At 37.0% G+C, this 26,844-nt stretch overlaps 1 protein-coding gene across 2 annotated transcripts in view; it reads left to right on the forward strand.

Annotated features, from left to right (window-relative positions):
* Positions 1-26,844, forward strand: part of IA-2 (tyrosine phosphatase IA-2) — a 417,960-nt gene that overhangs the window by 358,258 nt on the left and 32,858 nt on the right. The window contains exons 14-16 of one of the 2 annotated variants that reach the window (XM_089247685.1): positions 1,333-1,521; positions 16,639-16,781; positions 26,015-26,080. In XM_089247685.1, coding sequence (XP_089103811.1) covers positions 1,333-1,521; positions 16,639-16,781; positions 26,015-26,080 — 398 coding nt within the window. The remainder of the gene's footprint in view (positions 1-1,332; positions 1,522-16,638; positions 16,782-26,014; positions 26,081-26,844) is intronic. The other variant, XM_089247694.1, reaches the window with a different exon arrangement.

The following is a 26,844-nucleotide window of genomic DNA, read 5'->3' on the forward strand; positions in this document are numbered from 1 at the left end:
AAATTTATATTTTCAAAACTTTTTCGCGCATAATATATAATCTGTGATACACAAAAACAAAGAAAAGCATTCAAAGTTATTTTTCAACATCGCTCACTAGATGGCATCACTCAGTGGAACGCGGTGTCTGAAATTAAAAATGGTGACAATGAGGGAAAAAAGATTTTGTGTATTCGAATATGTGCAAGGGTTTTCTTTTTTCCGCTACTTCTCTGCAGCGTGAATTTATAAATTTTCAACTAAATAGAAAATACAAAAAAATGGTTCCATCAATTTCAATCACTACGGAAGTGCTGCCATCTATTCAGCAATGTTTAAAAATAAAACTTTGAATTTTCTTTATTTTTATGTATCACAGATTATTATGTAACAGTTTTTAAAATACAAATTTCCAAAATCATGTCATTTATTTGCGCATACCCTGTACATCAAGTTTGGCAAACTATCTCGTGTTTGTCGCTGATACGGTTAAATTAAATTCATAAAACATTTTTCGGATGCGACGTTCGGACATTATAACATCAGTTCTATCCTAAATGTGTGTAATTATTTGAACTGTCATTCTAATAGTAATCACTGGAGTACAAGAACTGTAATTAATCCATACACACCTACAAAACACCTGTCCATGATTGTATCTAATCACTATATATATAATATATGTGTGTGTGTGTGTATGTGTGTATATATATATATATATATATATTGCAATATAGATCTTGTTGAAATTATGAAAATTTCAAAATCGTGTCTACATTTGTACAATCCCTGCATATTCAGTTTTATTATCAAGGTAAGTAAGGGTAAATACGGCCATTCTAAGCTTCGGTGATTTTCACTGAATCCTGTATGATGAATTTTTAGAAACAGAAAATGTTCAAAAAGCACTTTGTGAAACGTTGTTAGAACACAAAATAATAATTCACGGCGTACCTCAACGGGAAATATGAAAAACTATCAGACTCCGTTTTTATTGATTCAAAGGTGTCTCAAGTTACTCAAGATAATCAGGGATATCATTTGATAAATAGCAATATTATTTTTCATCACTTTGATTGCACGTGATCAAATATATGGCATTTTATTAGAATTAATGTCGTTCAATGAAAATGTTGATATCTCTTTCTTTTGTGGTCCTTCGTCATGAAATTGCTATTTTTGAGGTGGGGTAATTTTGAATATTTTAACGAAAAAAATAGGTTTTGCACAAAATTATAATTGCATTTTCAGCTTCGTTTGCATCTCTGAATTATGCATTTATGCATGAGAATATTTTGTTATTTTGTGGAATATTATAATTTTTCTGAATTTTTATTTCGTTTTTTTTTTCAGGTCAAACTTGAAGTACTTAGAAAGGAGAATGATAAAGCCCTTTTCGTAATAACATTTGTCCTCTGCGTCGCAGTTGTAGTCGTCCTGCTGACAGTTGCCGTCGTTTACGTCATCAAACGCCATGCTCGGTCCAAGGAGAAGCTACAGAACATATCGCAACCTGATAACGAGGCAAGTCAAGACTATCAGGTTAGTCTTTTTCAACATTTCTCTTAAGGCTGTTCAAAATTGTTTGTCCTAATTGGACTATCTCTGAAACCGTCGGGTTTAGGTGGCCGTTCAAGTATTACGTCAGCAATTTTTCAGCCATTTTTGACCTCCCCCCTACTTGTCAGCAAAAGTTCGTCATTTCTGCTTCCACCCCCCCCCCCCACCTCCTATCACATATTGGTGGGATCAGAGACTGTACGCGGGGAGGGGGAGGGACATAGGGCTTTCCCCCAAACAATCAAAAAATCTTTTTTTTTTAATGCAAAAATATTTTTTAATCAAAATTTCGGAAGAAAATACCTTTGTATGACATTATAACCAATTTCTGTTAATTCAAATGCTATTCGAAGGCTAAGAACTCATAATTTATTGTGACTAAGCCATATAATGATAAAGCCTTGGCCCGTGGAAAACATGTGGCCCGCGGGAGTTATCTAATGGGGCCTGCTCCTGAAACATAATTTTGTAAAAATGAACTAAGCGGCACATTTACAGATCGCTTAGGTGACCCATGGCACAATTCCATAGCATTTTGGCGACCCGTGGCACATTTTAAGATCACTCAAGTAGGCCCGTGGCACGTTTTTTCAGATCACACAAGTAGGCCTGTGGATATTTTTTCGCATTCACAAATCACTTAATTGAACCCGCGACACAGTTCCAGAAAACTTAAACGATCCGAGGAACATTTTGAAATTCCTTGAGTGACAGTTGGCACAGTTTTAGAGCACTTAAGCGACCCCCAGTGAGGCTCTACATCACTCAAGTTACCCCCGGCACATACCCCAGATTACTTAAGTGACCCGCGGTATAATTACGGATCACTTGAATGATGCGTGGCACAGTTCGAGAGTACTTAAGCGGCCCAAACACATTTCTAGATCACTTGAAGGATCCACGGAACATCTATGGTGGTGGCTCTCAGTGGTTCTAAATTGGCTCTCTAGGAGACTTATCAATAGGTAGATTGTTAGTTAAGGTGCCCACAAACCACAGTTCAGGATACCATTAAGAATATTTGATATTTTTATAAAGGGTGGTTGACGACGTAAGCATCGTCCAAACCCCCCCCCCCTCCCCGTGTCATCAAAAGTGAACAAATCGGAAACCCCCCCCCCCTCCCCCCTCGATGCTGACGTAATACTTGAGAGACTTCTTAGAAACATACTTTAAAAGTTTTCAAATGACGTTCGGTTACTCACAATGTCTTAAATTTCATAAGGGTGCCGAAAACATTGAAAGTTTTTACTTTTTTATGTACACCTTGTGTGCTAAAACTCCCAATTACTGAAATACGAATGTAGCATTGAGGAAAAAACCGTTCACAAAAAACTGCAAGTTTGTAAGTCCAGCATTAACGAAGATTTTTGACTTTGAAGTTTTCAGCATTTATCGCCAATGGTTGAGGGTGCGGCTCACATATTTCCAAACGTAAATAAAATTCAAAGTATTGAAGACTCTGTAATTGTCAAAATAATTGTCAAAAAATATTATTTTTTATCGTGAAAAAAAAATATAATGGTCAAGTTCATTGTATTTCTCTGTATTTTCATTGTATAACTTTTGAAAGCCAATGAAAATTCGCTAACGCAGTGATAAGTTCCCAAAACCTAGTGTGATTTCATATATTTAAGATCTCGGTAAATATCGCTGTTAAAAATAAGAAGCTTTTGCAAAAAGCTCTTCAAAGTGGGATTTGCATTTCAATAATTGGAAATTCCAGCACACGGGGACTGTAGAAAATGTTAAATTTATTTTTATCAATTTTATGTATACGACCCTTCAAACAAATTCCGAGATTTTGGGTAACTGCACCGTCATTTGAAATTTTTTTTGCAATTGAAAGCGTGTTTTTAAAGTCAAACGGTTGTAGAGATATAAGTTGTGCAAAAAATTTGGGACAGCGTGTACGTTAATAAAAGCGTATCTACAGACGCTGGTATATATTGATCACTTCTCTAGAAGACTTTCCAACGAATCGAGAAATAGTTCTTGACATACGTCTCGTATTAGCAACTCTTTGATGTAGCACACACCAGATGTGACCAAGACAGACAATGCGTATATGCCTTTTTTCGATGAATAAGAGAAGAAACCTCTTTTGATGTTTCCAGTTGATTTTATTATTGTTATGGTTCATTTGTCACCAATTATTTCGCTGCATATTGATCTCATTTCTTCATCCTCGTTGGCTCTACCAGCTACTTTCCTAAGACTTTCCTGAATATTTTCCAAAGTCTTCTAAATTGATTTGTTCCAACAAAATAGGGGAAACGTCCTAATATTACACTGTTACTAAATATCACACCCCCCGGGGTTTTTCAAGTGATGAATGTGCTGGAACTTGGTGGTCATTACTTATTCCTTCGTGAACTAGTTCAACTCATGAGTTGTCGCTGATACAGTGCGGATGTGTTGTGTTAAGATATGTTACTTTATATTTTTTCAGACTCATGCAAGATATTTCAATGTAAATTTTAGCTGCATATGAAAACATATGGGTAATTATCAAAATATTGATGTTTGATCAAAAACACTGTTCTTGTTCTCGAGTTGGATTCAAGCGAAGTTTTAATTAACTACGTATGTGCTTAAATTCCTCTGAAGTGGTTCTTTCTTTTTGTGGCGAAGTGCCTAATATCGCATCCAACAAGTAGTTCAAATACCATACCTTGAATATGTGTGGAATCCTTTCGTAAATTGCATTACATTAATCTTTAAAATTTACTTTCTTTTCTTATCTTTGGAAGTTTGGAAGCAAAGCAGCTGTTAATTCGAGTCATTCATGTTTGCAATAGTTTGGTTTGTGTGACTTTCAGCCTCGCTCTAAATTTTGATCTGTTTTCCAAATGGCCCCTTAATGAAGATGCTGACTATGAATAGAATTTCTCGAAAGTTGTAAAATAAGTGCAGTTAGCTCCCCGCTTAAACGGAGATATCAACGGTTATATTGCGTAATATCCGATTAAGCGAGGGATTCGATTATGCGGGAACCATTCACACAATTCCCCTTTCACACCGTTAGTATAGTTTGTAATATGCCTTATATTTTGCAATGACTTAAGCATCTAATTATTCCTTTTCTGCCATCTTTGTGACCATCCTATTGAAGCCGAAAAATGTTCAGTTTTCAAAATCTTTGGCGATTTTTTTCTACTTTTCCGCTTGATCAGGGTGTCGTTGATTAATGCATTTTTGGTTTTTCGGTTTTTTAAGCATAAAACCACAGCTATATGAAGCTTGCTTGACACCATTGAAATTGGATTTTCTCTTTGCCGTTTTCTGATCAAGCTTCCGTTCTTCCACCAATTTTCTTCAATTTCATCAAAATGTTTCTGAACGCTTATGTAATACCCGAGATTGAGATATTACATAACTCTTCGAAATTTCAGTTTGAGTTTTGTTTTTGTTTTTTTATTGCATCCAAAACTTTTAATTGAATGCACAAACTTTTTCTTCGCGATCATTTTTCAAATTTCAAGACATTGCATGAAGCCATGTCGTTCGTGCAGACTTTTTTTGCATTGATAATGTTTGTGGCCATCAGAAAACAAATATCAAATAAAATAGTTGAATGTACAAAAGGCAGCTTAGACATTCTGAAGCCCAAGAAGTCTAGATTATTTTTTCATCTATAATTCAACTGCCTATATTTATGTACTAATTATCAAATTCTCAATCAGTAAACATATTATATACATAGCAGTTAGCATATATTTAGTTGTTGTGTGAATAACAAGTTCTATTCAAGTTTGGGATATATTCTATATTAAGTGGAGGCTAACATTGTTTCTATGAGAGAAATTTCGGTTCCAGAGGATTATATCCGTTTATCCGTTACCCGATAAAGCTTGGCAGACTGTACTTAATCAGCGAATAAACTACATTTTTTTTTAGTTCCAGGCAGTTATTTCTCATTACAAAGTTATAATCTGAAACTAAACTTTTGTAGTCCTATTGTGTGCAATATTAAGAGCATTGTTAGAAAGATAGCAATTTCGAGAGTGGTCTATTTTTCCCAAAAAACCGATGTTTCCATAATTCAATTGAACTATCGGCGATAAACACATAACTCCATTTGTCTCTGAGCACATTCCATCAATCATTCCCCCCCCCTCCCTTTTTTACGGGCAATCCAGCAACTTGAGAACTGATATTTAAAACGGGTGCGATATTGAGCATATTTTTCTTACCTACCGGATAACAGGAATATAGAAATAAACTTTTTGGAATGTCTTCTTTCTCCGTAGGGTCAATGCGGTTCTTTTATAGTTCTTTATCGAAGGCTAGGCTAGTCTCTGTACCTTATAAAGACGTTACAAAGATCAATTCATTGATTAGAAAATTTGAAAGAATCCAAACCCTCTCTCCTGAGTTTTTTCTTCGTTTTTTTTTTCTTTCCGACATTTCATCAATGGGGAAGTGAAAATTTCCAATTTACGTGTAAAATCTCACTTCTAAACATCTATTGTGCTGAAGTTTCAACGAAATAACTCTATCTCTTAATGTCACAACCGAGTGCTTTACCCTCCCCTCTCCCTTAAATTCGATACTAAAACGTTAGTATAACAGTTAGTTTTGGGAGCATCGACTGTTCCAGAAGCGTACTTTGTTACTCTCGGGATAGGTTAGGACTTGAAAGGTAGAGGAAAGTGGAAAAGGGTACGATCCATTTTATCACCGGTACCCCCCACCCCTCCCCTTTCTGCTAGTCTCATCACTTCGTTTTAAAAGGGGAGGTGGTGGTGTACGACAGGGAAGGACTTGGTACAAGAGTCCATTTTGTGACGCTGTGAAACTACATTAGCGAGACAGAATCGGTTCGAGCTCACTTCATAATCTTGATCGACGCATCTCATCGCTATTCCGAATTAAAGTGACAGGCCGAACCTCTCACTCTCTTCGCTCCCGCTGCTCTCACCGCTGTACATGGAACGAACACCTGAAATTGATGGCACTTAGAAGATTAGGCAAAAGCAGACTGACGTCCAGGAGAGAGAGAGAGTGAATGAGAGAGCATGTAACTTAATGGATTACTAGAACATGTTAGTCCATCCAATGACGCGGATGAACACCTTCGTAAACATCAGTAAAGCATCGACTTGGGCTCTAGGACAGGGGAACAGCGTCCAACTTCCATGTTGTTTTCCGCTATGAATTCGTGCCTGTAAAACCCCTTTACACTATCCACAACCCTTCACTATAAGTTATATACTAGTGTATAGTAAATGTTTGTCGAGTACGAGTATTTCTCGGCGCGTGTGAGCGTATCGTACTTCTGGTAACTCTGAAAGATACCGGGTACTTAGAACGAAGGAATGCCCAGTAACCTCAGTTAACACTGTTGTTATAATAGTTCGCTAAAATTTTAAAATTAAGGAAAACATCTTGCACGGTGTGGAGACTTCTTTCAAAAAAAATAATTTCATTGTAAGTTCATGTAGAAATTTTTTTCGAATTTACGACTTCATTATAGTATACCGAAACCCCCGTATGGCGAATCACATTCGCCGGGTCGGGATAAGTAACTCATAATGTACCGAAAACCGGATAACAGTAATTGGTAAAACTTGGGTATAATTTTGGACATTTTTTGTATTATCTTCCTTATGAATTAATATTTCTTATACTAAAAGTTGCATCACAGAAAGAAGTTTTTAGTTATCTGTATATTGTAAGAGGATGATTGTTTTTTTAACATATTACAATGAAAAACATAAATGCAAAGTAACCCGGTGATTCCCAACGTGGAGCCCACGTCCCACAAGAGGGTAATTTGATTTTTAAGGGAAGAGGGCGGAAATTTGAGAATGAGTTTTTTTATTAAGGCTTATAAATAACTTTTCAGAATTTCTCCATTTTTGTTTCAGTGCAAATTTTTTTGGTTGATAATTTCTTGATGGCTGCTTTCTTTCAGTTTTTCTCTTTCAATTCTTCCTTTGGAAAAGGTTTGACCAGGGGTTCTAAACGTTTTGTGTTTTACGGATAATTTGTGCCAGCAAGATGAAGTCCACGGACCTTCTTCCTGCCTCCGTGCAAATAAAATGAAAGCCACAGACCTCTTTACAAAATAATATTCTGTACATAGCAGTGTAAAAACAATGATTAAAATGTATCCATACTTTTCGGGCTGTTATGCTGTGTTCGAGGCTTTTTATATCTCCCACTACTGCGGTGGACATCATTGGTGCAAGTGACGGTAAGTAAAGAGACGAAACAATTTCCTCTGTAGAGCGTGATCTACTGGCGCTTCAGCCGAATCTGTATCGTAATTCTTGTGATCAGAAACAAGAGACGTATCGGTAACATCGATAGTCGACGGTCTTCCGAGGACATCGTTTCATCTCTTTGCTTTGTGGTACCAACTACGATGATGTCCACCGAGATAGTGTGTCGAACGTAGCGTGCTCAGTACCGTAATTACCGCACAGGACCCATTTGAAAGGGAGGCCCAGAAGGGGGCCTAAATGCAAATTCTTGCACAGGGCACAGGAATGGCTAGTTACGGCACTGCGTGTGCTGATAAAAAGCCTCAAATACTGCACGACATCCCGAAAACTACGGATACTCTTATATGCTTCAGCCATGAAAGCCTACATACTGTATTTAGTGAGTTAATTCCCTTCTCATAAATCATCTTCTATGACCCCTGAAGTCACTCCAAGGACCCCTGGTTAAGAATCCATGCTTTAACTTGGTAAATGACCTTTCATGGCTCCCTCCACCAGAATAGGAGTTCAAAAGTGTCAATTGTGTTAGAATTTATTAAACCCCGGAGGTAAGCTATTCCATTTATTAAAAATTCTATTGGCGAGAAAATCCCTGCGGCACTACAACCTAGAATTGATACTTACCAATCGATATTGGTGTCTCTTACTCAAAGCAGTCGATCGACGGCGTATTAATACAAATACAAATACAACGCCACAACAGGCAAATTGCCCAACGAGGTGGCTGACTTAAGAACATCATGGATCCCCGAGCCCTACCTACTACTGCTACACCACACATGCACCCCGCCCACACCCCCCTCCCGCGGAACCCCCAACGAATCGGTACATGCGGGAATGTGCGTGTACGTATAGTGAAACCTGACGTGAAGTTTTTTTTTGTTTCTCTGTAATGCTTGTTATGTGTAGTGCTGCCATCTGCCACCAGTTTCTCCAACTATGAGTGAAGTGTTATGATTGAATGATTCATCGTTGTAGGACTGTTGCTCTCTGTGGCGAGACTTTTTAACGGGGAGATCGGCCCGCATTTGCGCCTTGAAGTTGGGAACCACAGAAAACCAACTTCAGCTGACCACCACTGTGGGGTTCGAACCCCACAGTGGTATCGATATTAGGAGCTTTTTAAAAAAAATTGCCCCTAAACTGTAAGTCCCAGAAAAAATTAGCCCTAACTATGCGCATAAACTGACTGGTGAAAATTCATGGTCCATCCTATCCCTCCCGTTGAAAATTTTGAACACTTCGATCGTATCTCCCAGACACCTGCGCTGTTCCAATGTTAACATACTCAAAAAATGAAGTCTCTCTCTTCATAACTCAAGCTCCGTGTGCCCAACAAGCACACGCGTAGCTCCTCTCTGCACCGCTTCAACCAAGTCCATGTCCCTCTGTAGGTATGGTCTCCCAAAACCTTACAGCGGAGGTCTTCAATCTTTTTCCAGTCGCGAGCACTGCCTGATATCCATCATCAAAAGAAGAGCACCCCTTACGGCAAATTTGACATATGAATGCAAAGCCGTAGCGGGGAGACTTGGGGATTTGGTCCCTCACCCCCCCCCCTCCCGAAATGTGAGAAAATGCCCCAAAAAAGGTAAAAAAGGTAGTCAAATCTATTTTTCTATCACTCTGGTGCCCCCCCCCCCGAACGAAATTTTCTGGCTACTGGCCTGTACAAATGCATACAATTAGGAGGATTTCAACCCACTGATAAAATTTTTACAAAGTACTTAATTGGAACGTTGATCAAGTGCTCGCGAGCAAGAAATCGGACACGAGCCTCGAGCACTCCGGGTATTTCAGAGAACACCGTGGTGCTCGCGAGCAACTGGTTGAAGATGCGCCTGCCTCACAGCATACTCAAGTCCTCAGGACGAACGAACTAAGCCTTCGGAAAAGCGGAAGAATGACTTTAGGAGAACACGAAGACACCTTTTTTTGAAATGAAACCGAGCAATACATCATAACATGCATAAGCGACACAACACAAACGTGTGACTACGCCTCATACATACATACATCGTACTTCTTTTCTTCTTATCTTCATATATTTATTCAAAGAAGAAAAAGACGTTTAAATTCCAAACGATTTTATCTCAATTTTTTTTTTTTTATCCTTATTTGTTAAAATCCGATTTTTCAACAAAAAACGAGGTAAAAAAGGGGGAAAACTATTGTAGGAGAAAGAGCTCGCACTTTTGTCATTCACGCATTCCAGCTTTGTTTACGTCCAAAAACAATGTATTTATTTTAGTTATTCTTTTCTTTTTTCACCAATTTCTTTTTCTTGGAACAATACAAGTTTAAAAAAAAAAAGGAAAGAAATTTCTTTTTTTGTAGAAAGCTTTCGAAATTTTTATGCTTAAGCTCTTTAACGTTTTTTCCTCTCTTTTCCAATAGGAATTCTTCTTCCATTTTGCATTTCTTTTTGTCATTGGAATTTCTTTCTTTACATTCTATTTTAATCGATTAATTTAATTTAGGGGATTGATTATAAATTATAGAATTAGAGATTTCCAAAAAAAAAATCTATAGTCAATCATTTTTCAATTGATCTTTTGTTTGTCGTTTTTCGTGGAGGAATAAGAGATATCGTTGCAGAAATTATATTAAAATATATTTTTTTTTTTACCTGAATCGGAAAAATCTGAAAATTAATTCATGCTGAGATTTCCAATTTCAAAAATATACAAATTAGAAACGACTCAATGAATATTGCAGGTAAATTCAATGATGTAGAAATTGTATTTTTGGTCGTTTTGTGATGATTGCATGGACATTCTTTGACGTGAAGCTACTAATTCGATTCAATTGATATATATCCTGATTGATATTGTTAGTGTATGATAGTTAACCCAAATAATTTCCCTTTTATTCCTTGACAGCCTTCACTCTGGAGAGGTTCACATGGATTTAGACCTGAAGCCTCGGAAAGAAAGAATCATTATTTTTAGTTTCACGAACATAAACCTTACTAGCCCGAGACCCCGAAAAGAATCATTACTTTCTTGTTTTTTCAATATAAATTTTTTAGTCCAGGGGGGGCCCGGAGAAAGAATTATTACTTTTCGTTTTTCCAACATGTATCAATTTACTATCACAATAGGCCCAAGAAGAATATTTTTTTCCTGTTTTTTTCACAGTATAAATTTACTGGCCCTGGTGCCAGGAAAAAGAATCATTACCTTTTGTTTTTTTTATATATAAATTAACTTGCTTTGAAGCCCCGGAGAAAGAATCATTCTTTTTTGTTTCTTCAATATAAATATTTAGTCCTGGAGCCTTGAGAAATAATCATCATTTTTTATTTTTCCAATATAAACTTACTGGGCCTGGTACCCGGAGAAGGAATCTTTACTTTTTATTTTTCCCGGTATAAATTTACCAACCCGGGAGCCCTTGAAAGAATCATTATTTTTTGTTTTCCAATTTAAATTTATTAGCCCTGCTGCCCCGGGTTTTTTCTTTTTTCTACTAAAACTTTACACCATAAAAAACTCTTGAAAATCCAGTCCTCGGCCCCCGCTTAAAGAGAGCAAACCCTGCCTATAATAATGCCATTTGTGAAATTCCATTCATTCCTCTTTCAATTAGGAATGAAAACATTTCTTTGCATCAAGAGCATAATTTTTTCACATACAGAAAAATATTTTGGGATTTATTTAAAATTTTGTCACATTCACATTTTTATTGTGAAAAATAAATGTGATTTCGCATGATCGTGATACTTGTATTAATGCATATATGAAAATATAAATAATTTCTAAATTTAAACAACCACACTTCTCATAGTCTAATAAAAGAGAAACATAACATAATTTGTCAATAGATAGGAGTAATTTCAAAAAAAAAAACCGATTTCCCGATTGATTATTAATATGAATTAATTACTATACGACCCCTCTTTACATCTCAATTTTTTGTCATTAGTGGACGGGTTAATAGTCCATTCGAACCCTTTTTTTCTTTCTTTACTGACAGAAACCCTCTGGAGTGCAATTTTGGTGACAATGAGAAGACATAAGAATAGATAAACTTAAAAAAAAGAACCCCTAAAGAAAACACAAGAATAAAATGTTTTGCGGACTTGTATAAATTACGATGCGAATCTCATTGAAGCAAAAGGAACAGCAAAAAAAATAGAGATCCCTGAAAACAAAAACCTGGCTCAGGAACAGGTAGAAAAGAATTTCGGGGTTAGAAAAAACACCGGATATTTTCTCTTGTTTTTTGGGGTTTTTTTCCCTATTTTTTCCTTTCTCTCTGTCTCCTTTGGTGCATGTTAAATTCTTTCGAGCATCTTATTTGACTTGCAATGAAAGAAAAAATACATTAAAAAAAAAAACCAGTGAATTCATTGTTATACGTGACGAGGATTTAATACGTTGAAAGCAAATCAATAGCTTCATTTGGAACAAATGTCCTTCATTATTATGTATACTGGATTTCACAGTTCATTCAAGCTTTTTATTCTTCCCGATTTCCTGAAAACATTGTAAAGAAGACTTTTTTCGTATTCTTTTTTTCCTTATGGTGGTGTCTGAGGTCAGGAAATTTCATCATGTTAGTCGTTCATGTAAAACATTTGGCCATTCCTAAATATCTTTTCTTTCCTTGGCCCACAAAGAATGCTGTCTGACGGTCGAAATACGAATTTTTTCACAGATTTCAGCAGCTGGCTGATGAGAAGATGAATTCAGGAAAGACAATTCAACTGAATATTTGCGGGGAATCGAAACCACGTCCTCTCACTTAACGGATGAGCGCGTTAGACCACTAAGCTACGAAGTCAACGAATCTTTCTCCTTAGAGGTAGTGTGCGCTAAACGGGAACGTTATTAATACACCGTCAATCAACTGCTTCGGCAACAGAGACACTAGTATCGTTTATTAAGGACAATTCCAGGTTGTGGTGTTGTAGTTTTTCCGAGATAGGGTTGTTAATAAATGGAATGGCTTTCCTCCTGGAGTCGTGGATTCTAGCACAATTGATACGTTTAACAAGTACAATAGGCATAGTCGAGATGCTCTCCATACTTAGATAAGACAAAATGTTTTTTTTATGGGCAGTGTATTATATATTATTTGTGACACTGCTTGTCTTACGCAATTTTTATATTTTTACTATGTTTTTTATGCCACTCACTAGCTAGGCATTATCTAGTGTCTTCTGGTATTGGAGTTCAGTCTGTCTCCAACTGTCGACCGAACATGTGCTAAAAATCTCTCTCTCTTCTCTCTCTTCTATTAAATAACTAAAAAAAAAGAAAGGAGTCATGACTGTATGTTTCCGAAATAATCAGACATCCACCAGCACTAGCATCACTATATATTAATTATTTTCGAGATGAATGTTTTTCACATTGGGTTGCTGTATTTTAGTTATATTTGACATCCATATTTTTATGGGGGGGGGGGGTATTTTTCAGCCACCTTGTTGGGCAATTTGTCTGTTGTGGCCCTTGTATTTGTACATGGGCAGTCAGACTTAACTCAGACCAAAGCTCACAAATACTGACAATGTCACTAGATGGCGACTTATCAGTTGATATCACTCTCCAATGATCGTACGAAGCTTTCATCAAGAGCGCTCGCCAGAGTGAGTGAGAAGACGTGGGTTCAGTTCCCCGCAGAAATAGTTGAATTTTCTTTCCTGAATTCATCTTCGCATCAGACAGTTGTCGAAACCTTCGTATGATCAGCGGAGAGTGACATCATCTTCGGAAATACGAATTACTTCAAAGTGGTGAAATTACTACTCTTGTTTCATCATGTTAGTCGATCAATTCTGTTAAGTATCTTTGCATGGTCTGCAGCAAGTTGTATAAAAATGGCATGTGTTTGATTGAGCGTAGATGTGTCTGTAAAACATATCCCGCTTTTGTACTGAATGAGTTGACCTCATTCGGTGGCCGTAATGTCACAAAGCAATCACTGTTGTGGATGTTTATAGCACCCTTGATGTCAAAACGTGTGCAAGATGATTCTTTAAATTCTAGAAATACAAGTCTGTTTAAACACAAAGGATCTGTTGAGATCTTTTTCAGAGATCTCATGTGTCCGTTTTAGAATGAAGACGTTTCAATGAGTTCACGCGCAACTGTTCACGCACCTTATTTGCCGGGACTTCCTCCAGCAGATTTCGATCTCTTTGACAGTTCTCTAAATCATGTTGACATAAATAAAATTTGCAGAACATGAAAAAGATAAGGTGTATAGTGGACATTCTTTTTTTTTCAAAGCAAAAAAAAAGTATCAAATCAGGAAACGGTGATAGAAAATTATGCTTCCAGCCATGTATTCACCCTTTATTTTTTCACGTAAGAACAAACTGTTCACAGGATCCGATAGTTTCGAGATATCTAAATCAAATTCCACTTTAATTACATGAATTACATCTACAAGACAATGCTGGATTGACATCAATATTGTAAGTTCTATTGAAAAATGATTAGATCCGATCTAGCTGGAAAATCTCACTAAAATATACGATCCCACAACAATTGTTCACTTACACATAATCATCTCAATTCCATCTACATTCTCGTTTGTTTCTCGATATGTTCAACTACTTAGTATACTTAGTAGAGGATTCTCAAGTAAAAGCAAACCTTTTACCGCCTATCTCTAAATCCCATAACAAAAGCCTCCCTATAGAAGTATTCAATCCCTTGCAGCACGACCCTAAAACACGGATTCGGTCTCTCTCTCGCTCTCCATCCTCCTTAGACCACATTCACATCCATTAAAAGCGTCGCTTGCCCCGAATTTATTCCCAAAACATGGTCTACTTCAAGAGTGTATAATAGCGGGATATGTGTGTGTAAGCACAACACATACACGTTTGTGATCAGTAGAGTAAAGAGAGAGAGAAGTAGAATATATATATATATATATATCTCTATATCTCTACCCTCAGAGGAACAAACCATCGCTTGGGTGAGTAACGCGTAGCAGAGAAAACAACCCACGACTCTTATACATAGGCGAGCACACATGCACATGCCGATGTTGTACCGGAATCACCAATTTGGAGGCAATCCTGACTTCGCTAACGATGATGGTAAAGGGGAAATTTCCGCACATAGAATCCCTCTCTTCAACATTTTCCCCTCTCCTCTTACCCCCTCCATTCCACATTTAGCTTTTGCTCAAGTCCCTCCAGTACGTGTGCCCCTCTTCATACACACGCATATCTCCTTTTCAATGCTTCGAGGAGCGACAGCTTTCGGGTTAAGCCTTGCGGCAAATCATCCCTTCAAAACTCTCGTCGTTTCCTTAGGTTACAGCAATTCAAAACTCCGGGTAAACCGAATTCTTTGTCCTTAAAACCTCCAAGTTGGAAAAGGGGGGGGGGAGAGGTGGTGAAGACAGAATTTCTCTCAGTTGTTGTTGATGTTGTTGTCGTACCACGCGTGAGAGAGAGAATTCTTAGAAATAGAAATGGAGGGGAAGAGTAGGTCGGGTTAGTTTTCATTAAATCCATTGTTTGAATTCACGGAGTTAGATTTTAGGACCAGGCATGGTTGACTGAACGACGAAAGCTGTAGAGGTTCTCAACTTCCACCGTCACCTTCCATTCTCAGCGCTTCTCTTAGAACAATAGAAGCTAATTTAGCCTCTATAAAATCCTCTTTTCCTAGTGTCCCCAGCAATTATAAAGCATTCCTCTTCTTACATGTGGGTACCATCCTCTTTCTCCCCCCCCCTCCACCCCCACAATCCTTGTTCAATGTCCCATGGTCTAGTCAGACCGGTTCTTACCAAGCTTTTCCCGCCCTTCAGACCTCCAAACCGGATTTTCCGGTTCCTTAATATATTATCCTCCTCCCACCCCCCTTCTAACCACCATTTCCGGCCTTCTGTCAACCTTACCGGTTTTCTGAAAGAAAGACGGCTGTGGGAGCCCGTATTTGAAAAGCTTCAATCACCGTAATAATTACAGCATTCTGATCGAAATTATTTCTTTTATTTGGTGTCTTCTTGTGAAGTGCCTCTTCGTCTGACTCCGTCTTCTCTCTCCTGTTCCGTATATACGTTTAATTTAGCACTTGAAGGAGAGTAAAATAAGGTTGTGTTTTTTTTTTTTGGATCTTGTTGAGAGAAATGGCCTTTGGTGTAATTTAAATATGATTTTGTCTTTTCGGGTGTATTCTGGAATTTTTATAGATTTTTGATTTTCCTCCGATTCAATATCTCTCCGTTTTTTTCGCCTCTTACGTTATGAGATGAATCTTATTTCCGATCCGGGACAGTAAGACAAATATTACTTGGTGAAGTGCTCTGTAAAATACGCATATTATTTTAATTTTCCGGTGATTATTTGCTTAGATCTCGATGAGTTTTCTTGAAACGGGGGAATCTCTTTTTTCTTTTGTGTCCTGAATATTTCTTCTTTTCGCTCTAAAAATTTTCATTATAACAGGATTCATATGCGATGAGTTTAATTTTTGTTTTTCCATTTCACCAAGATCCATAGTAAATTTTGGGATGAATTTCTTATTTTTAAAAAACATATTGGAAGAGGGAAGCATCATCCAATATCCTGTTAGGGTTACTTAGGGAATTCTTGCTTATCCGTAGGGTCTTTCAAGGGTCATAATATTTTTGACTGGCTAAAAAATTATATCCATACTACTTAATGATTCCTCAGTTCCATTCATTTGCCTAATCGAGTGTAGTATCAAATATACATGTGTAAAATATTATTTTCTCAGAGTAAATACTCATAAATTGGATTTTACCCACACAAAAATCAAATTTTGACTGTTGAAGTATTCACCGATAACTTGTAGAGTTGCTGATGTCAGCTGACTTTTAAAATGTACATTATTTGATATTCATGGATGCGAATTTGTTTTAATTTTAGGACTTGTGCAGGCAGCGTATGGCTAGCAAGACCAATGAGGGCGCAGAAACCGTTCACGCTGGATTTTCACCGAAGAAAATGCGAAGCTTATCGCAAGGCGAAGGGCCCGTTAGCTCCTCAAGCCACTCGTCAACATCCTCCTGGTGAGATTTTCTTATTTTCAAACTCCAAATGAAAACAACTTCGATCTATAGTAATATATTGATAATTACTGTAGTTTTATTTCCTAACGGCCGTATTCACTGACCTGCGATTGCAGTTAAACTGTGTCAGTGAATACGGCCGTAAAAGTGTAGCAAGTCCGCTTGGTAGCAGAGGAACAAGTGGGAAAATATTTATTGGACATAATTATTGAAAATGGAGTACTAGTTACCTCTAAATGTCCCATAATTCTAGAAACTCTGATGTACAGATGCGAACGTACGTTGTCCGAGTGCATGTTTGTATGGGAAGCGATCTCGATGAATTCGTTGAACGGCTCGTCCATCAGTCATTTGCCAGCTCTGTGTTCGAATAACGATACTCCTCGTACGGTGGCTACCACTCAAATAAGAAAACCAGAAATTTCGGAAGTTTTACCACTAGCGTACTGACGGAAAATGCCGCCTATCAGTTTACACTGGTGTTTCCGGACGTGGTTTCCTATGCGAATATCATTCCTTTAGATCAGTGATTCCCAACGTGGGTGGTAACACCCCCTTGGGGACGATGGAAAGTTCCAGGGGGCGGCAGAAGCTACGGGTATAACATTGGATCCTATGGATTAGATTGCGTTGGGGGGTGATGGGGGAAAAACATTTCTGAAGAAGGGGCGATGTGGGACAAAAAAGATTGGGAAACTATGCTTTAGATGATATCTACCTACCCCGAACGTTTATCCCGATATTTTTGAAACACCATGTATGTGTGCATGTGTTTGCATTCTCCAACCCACTCCCTAGTTGTATACGGAAAAAGAAAGTAAATCGGACGCTGCAAATATTCTGCCAGTAGTGTCATGGAGAGATGGGCATAACCCCGAATCGAGTACCAGCTTTAAGCGGTTCGAGAAAGAGGTGCCACTCTTTTAATATGTCCAGGTATCCCTTCTCTATGAACAACAGATCATACACCAGGGGAATCATATTTTTTTCTAATGCAACCCTCCCCCCCCCTGACCACCATCACCCCTTATCCGGGAGCAAAGGTGAATTTATGATTTCGCCACCCTCCTCCTGGTCTTCAGTCTAATTTTCTTGACTTCTTACTTATTTCTTCTCGAACTTGCCGCCCTAGGTTATGTCCCGCTTAGCCCACCCTTTCCCTGCAAATACGCCTCTGTCCAGGGGCGGGCAATTTATAATTTTTAGATTGTTCTTTTGTGTGTGTAAATTTATAGATTAGAAAAATTATATAAATCAGTTTGGATCCCGGTTTCATCTCCGAATCCTAGGTATTAGTAATTAGAAATTCTGTGCAAGGCCATGGGGCTCCCAATCATAATTATGTTATAGGGCCTCATACTTAGCTAGAATATACGTTTTACATATTTACACACTTTCGAATATCATAGTACCAGATCTCATCATATAGGCCCTCAATTGGACATAAGATTGTTCGGACCCGTGCCCGGATGGCCCCATGTGTTAAGATTGCCCTGGTTCTATGGTCACTTAATTCTGCTGAAAAGTCACACTTTTTCCCCTGACCATATTGCACTTAAACGCTTGATTTTTTTTTCTCATCCGAATTTTTTTTTCATGGTGTGATTTGTCCCCTTAAACACCCACCATGGCTCCTCTTCCATTTGATTTCCACCCGTGGTCCCCTTAAAATATCCAAGGACCACAGGGCAATGACTCCCGGTTGGGAACCCCTTCTCTAAGCTGATCTTTCTCTGCCTTCAATTCGTTTAAGATCACATGAAAGCTCTATGAAAACGTATGAAATATTCAATCGGTACATATTCATTCCTAATATTAGGAATATAAAGCAAATTATGAATGCTAACAATATTGTTTTAACTATTTCTTTTATAACGGGATATCGTGCCCAGTATTCCTTCTCTAAACAAGCACGAATCAAGAAAATGCCGCATCTGAAGGATCAGTGGAAGATATTCGAGAAATCCACCTTCAGATGTTCTTTAGGAGCAATCCTACATTTAAGGGAAAAGGAAATGTTTCAATATTTGCATAGACAAGCGGGTTATGCTTTTGTCGTGATGCTTTATGGTCCATTAAGCGCATAAAAGAAAATAAAAGCAGTCATCGTAAGCTCTTTCTCTGTCTCCAACCATTTTTTGCGGGTAAAAAGCATTCCCCTTTCAGATATTTGTTGTCGTACAAGCACTTCCATTCCGATACATATCTATATATATACAATGGGGTTACCTATTACAACAGGATCGAGAAGAAAATGTTATTCTCTGGGAAAAACCTCTTGTGTGTGTGAATTTCACATATCATCCATCTGATCTCTGCGTCAGCATCTCCGCAGATTTCTTCCATGATTGTAAACCGATTTCGAAACCGATTCGGATGGCTTCATTTTCCAGCAGGACAGGGCACCACTACACTGGAGCTTGGACGGTCGAGAATTTTCGAACAATCGCATTCCTAAACGATGAATCGGCCGTACAGGACCTGGCGATTTAGTTAAACATCACTGGTCTCCAAGATCGCCGGACTTCACAGTGTGCGATTTCTTCTTGTGGGGGTTCATAAAAGACTACGCTTATGTGCCTCCCCTTCCAGCCGCATTAGCAGAACGATAACAACAGAATATACGAATAACAGCAGTCGTGGAAACAGTGGATGCGAACGTGCTCGCTAAAGTTTGGGACGAATTTGACTGCCGTATAAACAATATGCCATGCATCCCAAGGTGGACATATTGAGCACCTTTAATTTGGTTTATAAAAAAAACTTTATGATTAGCCATGTAATATAAAATTAATCTTAAGTATCTATGTGTTCAATATTTTTCGTAATACACGCATTTCAAATCGGGTGATTCTTTTTGAAACACCCAGTACATTTAAACTACAGCAACCCAATAAGAGCAATAAAAAACTAATAATTATGATGAATATATATTCAAAACTGGCAAGTGCGTTACCAAATTCAAAATGATACCAAGTACAATATGCAAAGACGTGAAGTTTCTGAAACTGTTGAGAGGGCTTAAAAATATTGTCGGGTGGAGGAAGACGCAAACCTAGTATTTGTATTGGTATTACAGTAACGGTGGCAAATATTGAGTGGGCTTGTGCTCATGGATTGGGTACAAGTTTACGCCTATGATAATTCGGCATTATATGGTTCGCTAGCAGTTTATTAGGCATTATATAGTTATCTGTCCATTACTTTATACAGAGCCGGAACAAGAGGGCTGCAAGTGTCCCTTGTAACAAAATTAATTGAGCGGCAGTTTTAGGTGGGGGGAAAAAGAACACTGTTATATAAAATTATCAAATTTTAAAGTTTTGTGTGTGTGGGGGGGGGGGGACAAAAATCCTAATTACGGCCATGCATTATATCCAATGGTTCTTTTTCGAAAAGATGAATAAACTTGAGGATCAATTCCTCATTTAGTATATTTTGTCTGATGAGTGTTTCATTCGACGTCGTTGATTTATGTATGGTGTTAGGATCTAAATACTTAGTTTAAGTGGAGGGGGATTCAATTCAGGAGCGAAGGAAAAGGTCGCTCGGCATGAGCTTCATGTGTGCAATATATATATATACATTTATTTATTTAACGAATAGCAGTTAACGAAGTTATATAAGCGGTCCCTAGCGTAAGTTTTAAAATCTGTAGTTTAAAAAAATAAACGAGGCTTGTTTTAATACGAGAAACAAATGAGATATCAAATACTTGTTCCTCTGCCGAAAATCGTTACCTACCATAATGACTAATATTCAATCATTACACAGTACCACGTCGTCTTTGTTATCGAATAACTAAAGCCTGTTTGTGCAAGATTATAAAAAAATGATCTAACTAGAAAATAATCTCCTCTTCTTTTCACAAAAACTACAGGCTTCCACTTTTTGTTGGATTCTTGCATTAGGGAGGAAAAAAAATTCATTTTATCGAAACAAGGAGCGAGAACAGAAACATTAAAGAGGTTAATAATATCCCATCATGTGTGGAGTTCAACTAAATTTCATAACCCAGGATTTTGGTGAAAGTCTCAGAAACTTCATTTAACACCGAAACAAAACACTAAAAATGAACCCTAAAAATTATCTTTTTTTGTAAATGCTTTTTAAATAGAGTCACTAATTAATATATATTTATAAAATATCCACTTAACAAACTTCATTCACTTCCTACGCGGTATTTGACATAAATAGTGCGGTTAATACAAAAAAAAAACTGAACTAAAACTTCACTTAAAAATAATTTCAAAGCCGAATATTAGAATTACGTTAATCTTTTAATTCACGTTAAACACAATTTTTGAGGACAGAAACCGTTTCCAATATATACAGAGAGGAAACTAATTTGTCCTAGAAAAAAAATTTATATATTTTTTTAAATTGTTCTTTGTTTCGTGGGAAAAAGTAGCAAAAGCTTAACGTCAGCGAATAAGAGAGGAATTTAAAACTAACCTCTCTTACATGGTAACACAAAAAAAAAATACACATGCGTAAGTGGCTGCTGATGTTGCAACATGGAATTAGCCACATCCACCCACATCCAACATTCCCCCCTTCATTATATATCCTCAGGAACAATTCATTTAAATTTTTCCTAATTTCCTCCTAATCCTCCCTGCGGCATTTGCGGATTATTAATCCGAGGACATTTTTCCGTTCTTCTATTGGAACAACTTAAACTAAATTTTCCTTTTCCTCCCTCTAGTATGTAGATTAAAATTTAATGCATGGATTAAAATTACTCGATGTAAGTTTTTTTTCCCCTCATCTTTGGGGTAAAAATCCTCCCACGGTCCATTAGTGAGGGGAAAGCCGGCAAGAGGCGAGAGCTTTATATCGGGTCGGTGATGACTTGCATTTTATTAAATTAATCCGATGGAAATAATTTTATTCTACCCGAACTAAAATAATTGTTCGGGATAGAGTTTTCCCCGCTGCAGGGAGTTCCCGTTTGATGGGTTATAAATGTTTGAGTATGACTGATTTTTTTCATAAGTGAAAGTTGGGAGGTTTGTGGAATTTTTGTTTCAAGGAATTAGTTTCGAGAGCATTTGTTTCAAAGAATTAAAGATCAAGTTCTGTTTTTGAAAATAATAAAATTAATTTACCACAATTTTTTTGTTATTTTTGAAGTATTTAAAGTTTTATATTTTACTTATTACCAAACACATGTCGCGGTGAATTTAAAAAAAAAAAGTGTAAGAGCTTTCTTTTGCACGGACGTATTATCTCGCCTTTCACGTACTTACTTTACTTTACCGCACCCCAACTCCGGTCAGATATCGCCATACGAATTTCCAACCAGAGGAGTTGGGTGGGAAATGAACGCTCCATCCACCGGTGGTCTCCTTAGGCACAGAACTTGCTTCTAACGTTCTATGCCGGATTCGAATCCAGGTATCTTGATGATAGCTTTCATAGTGGAAGACAAGCATCTTACCGCACGGCGCCACTCGGGCTACACGTTAGAACTGTCATTCCACGCGTGAACGAAACTGTTTCTCACCACGGAATGAAAATTTTGACAGGATATTATCTAGTACAGTCGAACGCAAATTTAACTCCTTCAATTACAAGTGATTGGCAACAAATTCGGATGATCCCTACTTGACGAATCGGCGATAAATATGGTAACCTTGTCCCTTTAGAAAAAGGAAAAGAAAGTAGAAGAGGAAAGGGGGAAGGAAACACTAAACCAATGAAAGAGTGGAGCAGTATAATACATAAAACAGTGAGTACAAAGTATATTTCTCTTTTTACCCTCACAAAATCTGCTGTCACTTTCACTTTTATATGCATATAGTAGGAAGATGTATCATATGTGGAAAAAAATATCACTATCAGGGTATATGAAAAACGAAGAGGGGGAAAAAATTATAGTGTTATACAACAAAGCTTCGCGTTATATCGGATCATGGCCAGACTATCGTTTCATAGATCTCCGTTACATAAATTCCCATGTTTATTATGAATTACTGTATCTCACACAGTATTCAAATTCAAATTCATTCCTCTGATTAAATTAATTGCCGAATTATTGGTTTTATGGCCAGAACAATGAATTGTTGAACATATATCGTCAGTGTCTTACTACGCATTCAATTATAAGTTGAGAAAATTCGTAAAATTGTACACACTCTCTACAATTACTTGAATATTTCTACTTGAGAGAAACATACACTTACCTCTGAAATGATTTAATTCTGCATGAATTCAGCTACACATTTTATAAGTACGAAAGCAAAATGAAGAGAAATTTTTTTTATCATTTTTAATCTGTAATTTTTTTTTCTTGACAAATATTTTACAATACCGTCAAACCCCGTTACAACAAACTGAAAGTGACCGGAGAAATCGCTTTGTTATAATGAAATTTCGTTACAAAGAAATTCCAGGTTTTCGCATTGTTCCGAGATCAGAAAAGTGTTCGTTAAAATGAGATTTTCGCTATAACGGGATTATACTCTACAAATACAAATTCCGCAACAGGCAGTGTCCACCGAGGTGTCTGAAAAAAAAGATGCACATAAAAGATACGTCTAAACCAGCGGTTTCCAAATACTCGTATAGTCGTGGACCCTCAGGAAATCTTGGTGTCTGCCATGGACTCCCATTTATAGCAACAGAAACTGCAGCTGAGAGAATATACTCGAACAATTTTATCCAGTACTAGTAAATGTGATGCGATACCAATGCAATCTACTGGACTGCAAAAGAACTAATACTACTTAACCGTACATGCACCTTGTACACATGCCCCTACGGAATATCTAACGAATTGGTACATGCCGGAATGTTCGTGAACGTGATGTGAACCTAACGTGAATTTTGTTTCTGTGTGATTCCTGTTATGTGTAGTGATGCCAGCTGTCATCAACTTTTCTAACTACGAATGAAATGTAATGATTGAAGATTTTACCGTTTTTTAGGCCTGTTGGTCTCTGAGGCGAGACTTTTTAACGGGGAGATCGCCTCGAAGTTGAGAAGCACAGAAAAACAATTTCAGCCGACCACCACTGTATCAACAAGGTGGGGTTCGAACCCGGTCTTTCGTGGTATGAGTCCGACACCCAAACAATAGTTGGCATTTTACAACGTGATTTTTACATTATAATTCCCAAAATAGACCACACCAGAATGTAAGCTTTTTCTGATTCCTGGCTATGCCATGACTCGGCTTAAGAAGTGGCCATTGGGAAGGGGGGGGGGTGCCTATGAGAAAGTAAAATTTTCTAACACAAAATTTGTGGCGCTATGCGGGGGTTTGCGCTATAACGAGGTTCAACTGTATTTAGTGTTCATCAATATTTAACAGACGGTGCGGTGAAAAACCGTTTTAAAAAGAAACAGTGTGGAGTAGGAATTTTTTTATTACTGACTTATTAGTTCAATATTACGCATTAAAACTTTCATTTTCCCCAAGGGAACAAATTTTTTTCCTCCCCGTGGAATGCAAATATTGAGAGGCTTAAATACCATTGCATTGCATTAAGTGTCATCAATGCTTAATAGATGACGCCACAATCATCAATGTGGGATCCAGGTGACTCTGGGCCTTCTCCCAGGCCTTTTCAATTCAATCCTGCCTCCCATCACATCTCGTAGCAATCCGCCGTGATGGAAAACATGTCCCAACCATCGCAAGCGTCTGCATGTAATCCGCTTCAGGATTTTCAGGATTAGCACTCGAACAAAATTTTCCCCCTACTATTTCTATGTCAAATCATAATTTTTTCGGGGTTCCTTTTGCAATTCCCGATAAGTCGAACTCCGATATCCGTTTAAGTCGAAATTCTCACTCAGCCCCAGAATTTTTTCCGTATTTTAGTGTAAAAATTTTTCCCTAAACTCGAAGTTTTCTACGTTTAAGTCAAAGTTTTCAGAAATGAGAGAAATTTCAGAAAACTAAAAAGTTGCATTTAGTATATTAAAATTTAGCAGTACAATTTAAAATTTAGAAATAAGAATTAGCATTTAATAATGCAATTCAGCATTTAATAATGCAATTCAGCATTTAATAATGCAATTCAGCATTTAATAATGCAATTCAGCATTTAATAATGCAATTCAGCATTTAATAATGCAATTCAGCATTTAATAATGCAATAGAATGCAACATTTATCAATAGAATGCAACATTTATCAATAGAATGCACTATTTATCAATAGAATGCAACATTTATCAATAGAATGCAACATTTATCAATAGAATGCAACATTTATCAATAGAATGCAACATTTATCAATAGAATGCAACATTTATCAATGGAATGATACATTCAGCAACAGAAGTTAACATTTAGCAACAGAAGTTAACATTTAGCAACAGAATTTAACATTTAGCAACAGAATTTAACATTTAGCAACAGAATTTAACATTTAGCAACAGAATTTAACATTTAGCAACAGAATTTAACATTTCACAATAGAATTTAGAATTTGGTGATAGAATTTAGCATTTTGCGATTGGCAATAAAATTTAGAGAATTAAATATTTCAGAAAAAATTCAACATTTGGCAGTATAATTTAACAATAAAATTCAGCATCCAGCAGTGTAATTTAGCCGCAAAATTCCACATTTAGCAGTATTAGCAATAAAATTCAGCATTTAGTATAATTTAACAATAAAATTCAGCATTTAGTATAATTTAACAATAAAATTCAGCATTTAGTAGTATAATTTAGCAGCAAAATTTCACATTTAGCAGTATTAGCAATAAAATTCAGCATTTAGTATAATTTAACAATAAAATTCAGCATTTAGTATAATTTAACAATAAAATTCAGCATTTAGTATAATTTAACAATGAAATTCAGCATTTAGCAATAAAATTTTACTGATTCATTTAGTGAATTCATTAGTCTGCTTGCAAAAAAGTGAATGGCAGTCTCACGAAAGAAGGACAAAAGAGAGAGGCAGACAGTCAAAAATCCAAATTTCCACAGAAAATAATCTTGTATGTTATTAAATATCACTTTTTATTTATAATTCGTTTCATTCACAGGAGTATGACGTATGCATCCGTTTCTGCAATATGCTTCCGTACGCGCGCGTTCAGTTCACATTTCAGAATATCCCCATTCAATAATCAAATAAGTGATTGAATTAGAACATTCGAATTTCTTATGTAGTTTGACATATTTTACTTATGTGACATTCATATAAATGGCGCTGTTTATTTTAATAAACCTTTCTTTTGCACTCTGAAACCGGAATTTCCGATGATAGCTCGGAGTTTTTTGTCGGCCGCTGCACATCCGACTCATCCAGATTTGACTGTACATTGAATTCAACGTACGTAAACTCTCTCTCTCTATTTTTCCATGTTCAACCCGATGTGAAATTTTATCGCTGTTTTCCCATTTTATTTCGACTTAAAGGAGAATTTTAAAAAGAACACACACACAAAACGGGAAAATATTTCGGTGTAGAAAACTCCTAAACACAACCGTATACACACGAATCCTGTATTGTTCAGAGCCATATGCACACAACAATACCGTATTTTTCGGTTTGTCGCAGTGAACTAATTCTGTATGTACTTCTATACGAAAATCATTCTTTGAATTTTTATTTTTTCCTCCTGAATACACAATACGAATCAAAAAAATCTACATTTTTTGGGGAAAAAAACATCGAGAAATAACTATTTTTCCCCCAATCTCCTCGTACTTTATTTGATATGACTTTACCATTTCTTTTTTCCCCCACCCAGTACATAAAAGGTACTTTTTTTCCCGCGTTTTCCGTGAGAAATAGATGTGAGATTAAGGAGTGTGCGGGGGTCGAGGGTGCATTTCTGCATAAAAAAAGGGGTTTTAGAGAGTTGGGTATTTTGTGTTTGCAATGCCATCTAGCGGCCGTTCAATATTTTTTTTTTTTTTTTACCCGTGGTATGCAAACTAAGGAATTGGTAGGAAAAGGTGTAGAAAATGAGAAAGGGCTGGAAATAGAGAGAGAGAGAGAATTGTATTCTCACCGTGGTCATGAATAATTGAACCAGCGGTAGGATTTTGGAAGGATTTGCAAGTCTTAGGCATCAGGAAACGGGGTCTACG

The sequence above is a fragment of the Pholcus phalangioides genome, unplaced genomic scaffold, assembly GCF_987345545.1.
Source record: "Pholcus phalangioides strain wild (caught in Gottingen) unplaced genomic scaffold, Ppha-v1.0 ptg000003l_1, whole genome shotgun sequence".
NCBI lineage: Eukaryota > Metazoa > Arthropoda > Arachnida > Araneae > Pholcidae > Pholcus > Pholcus phalangioides.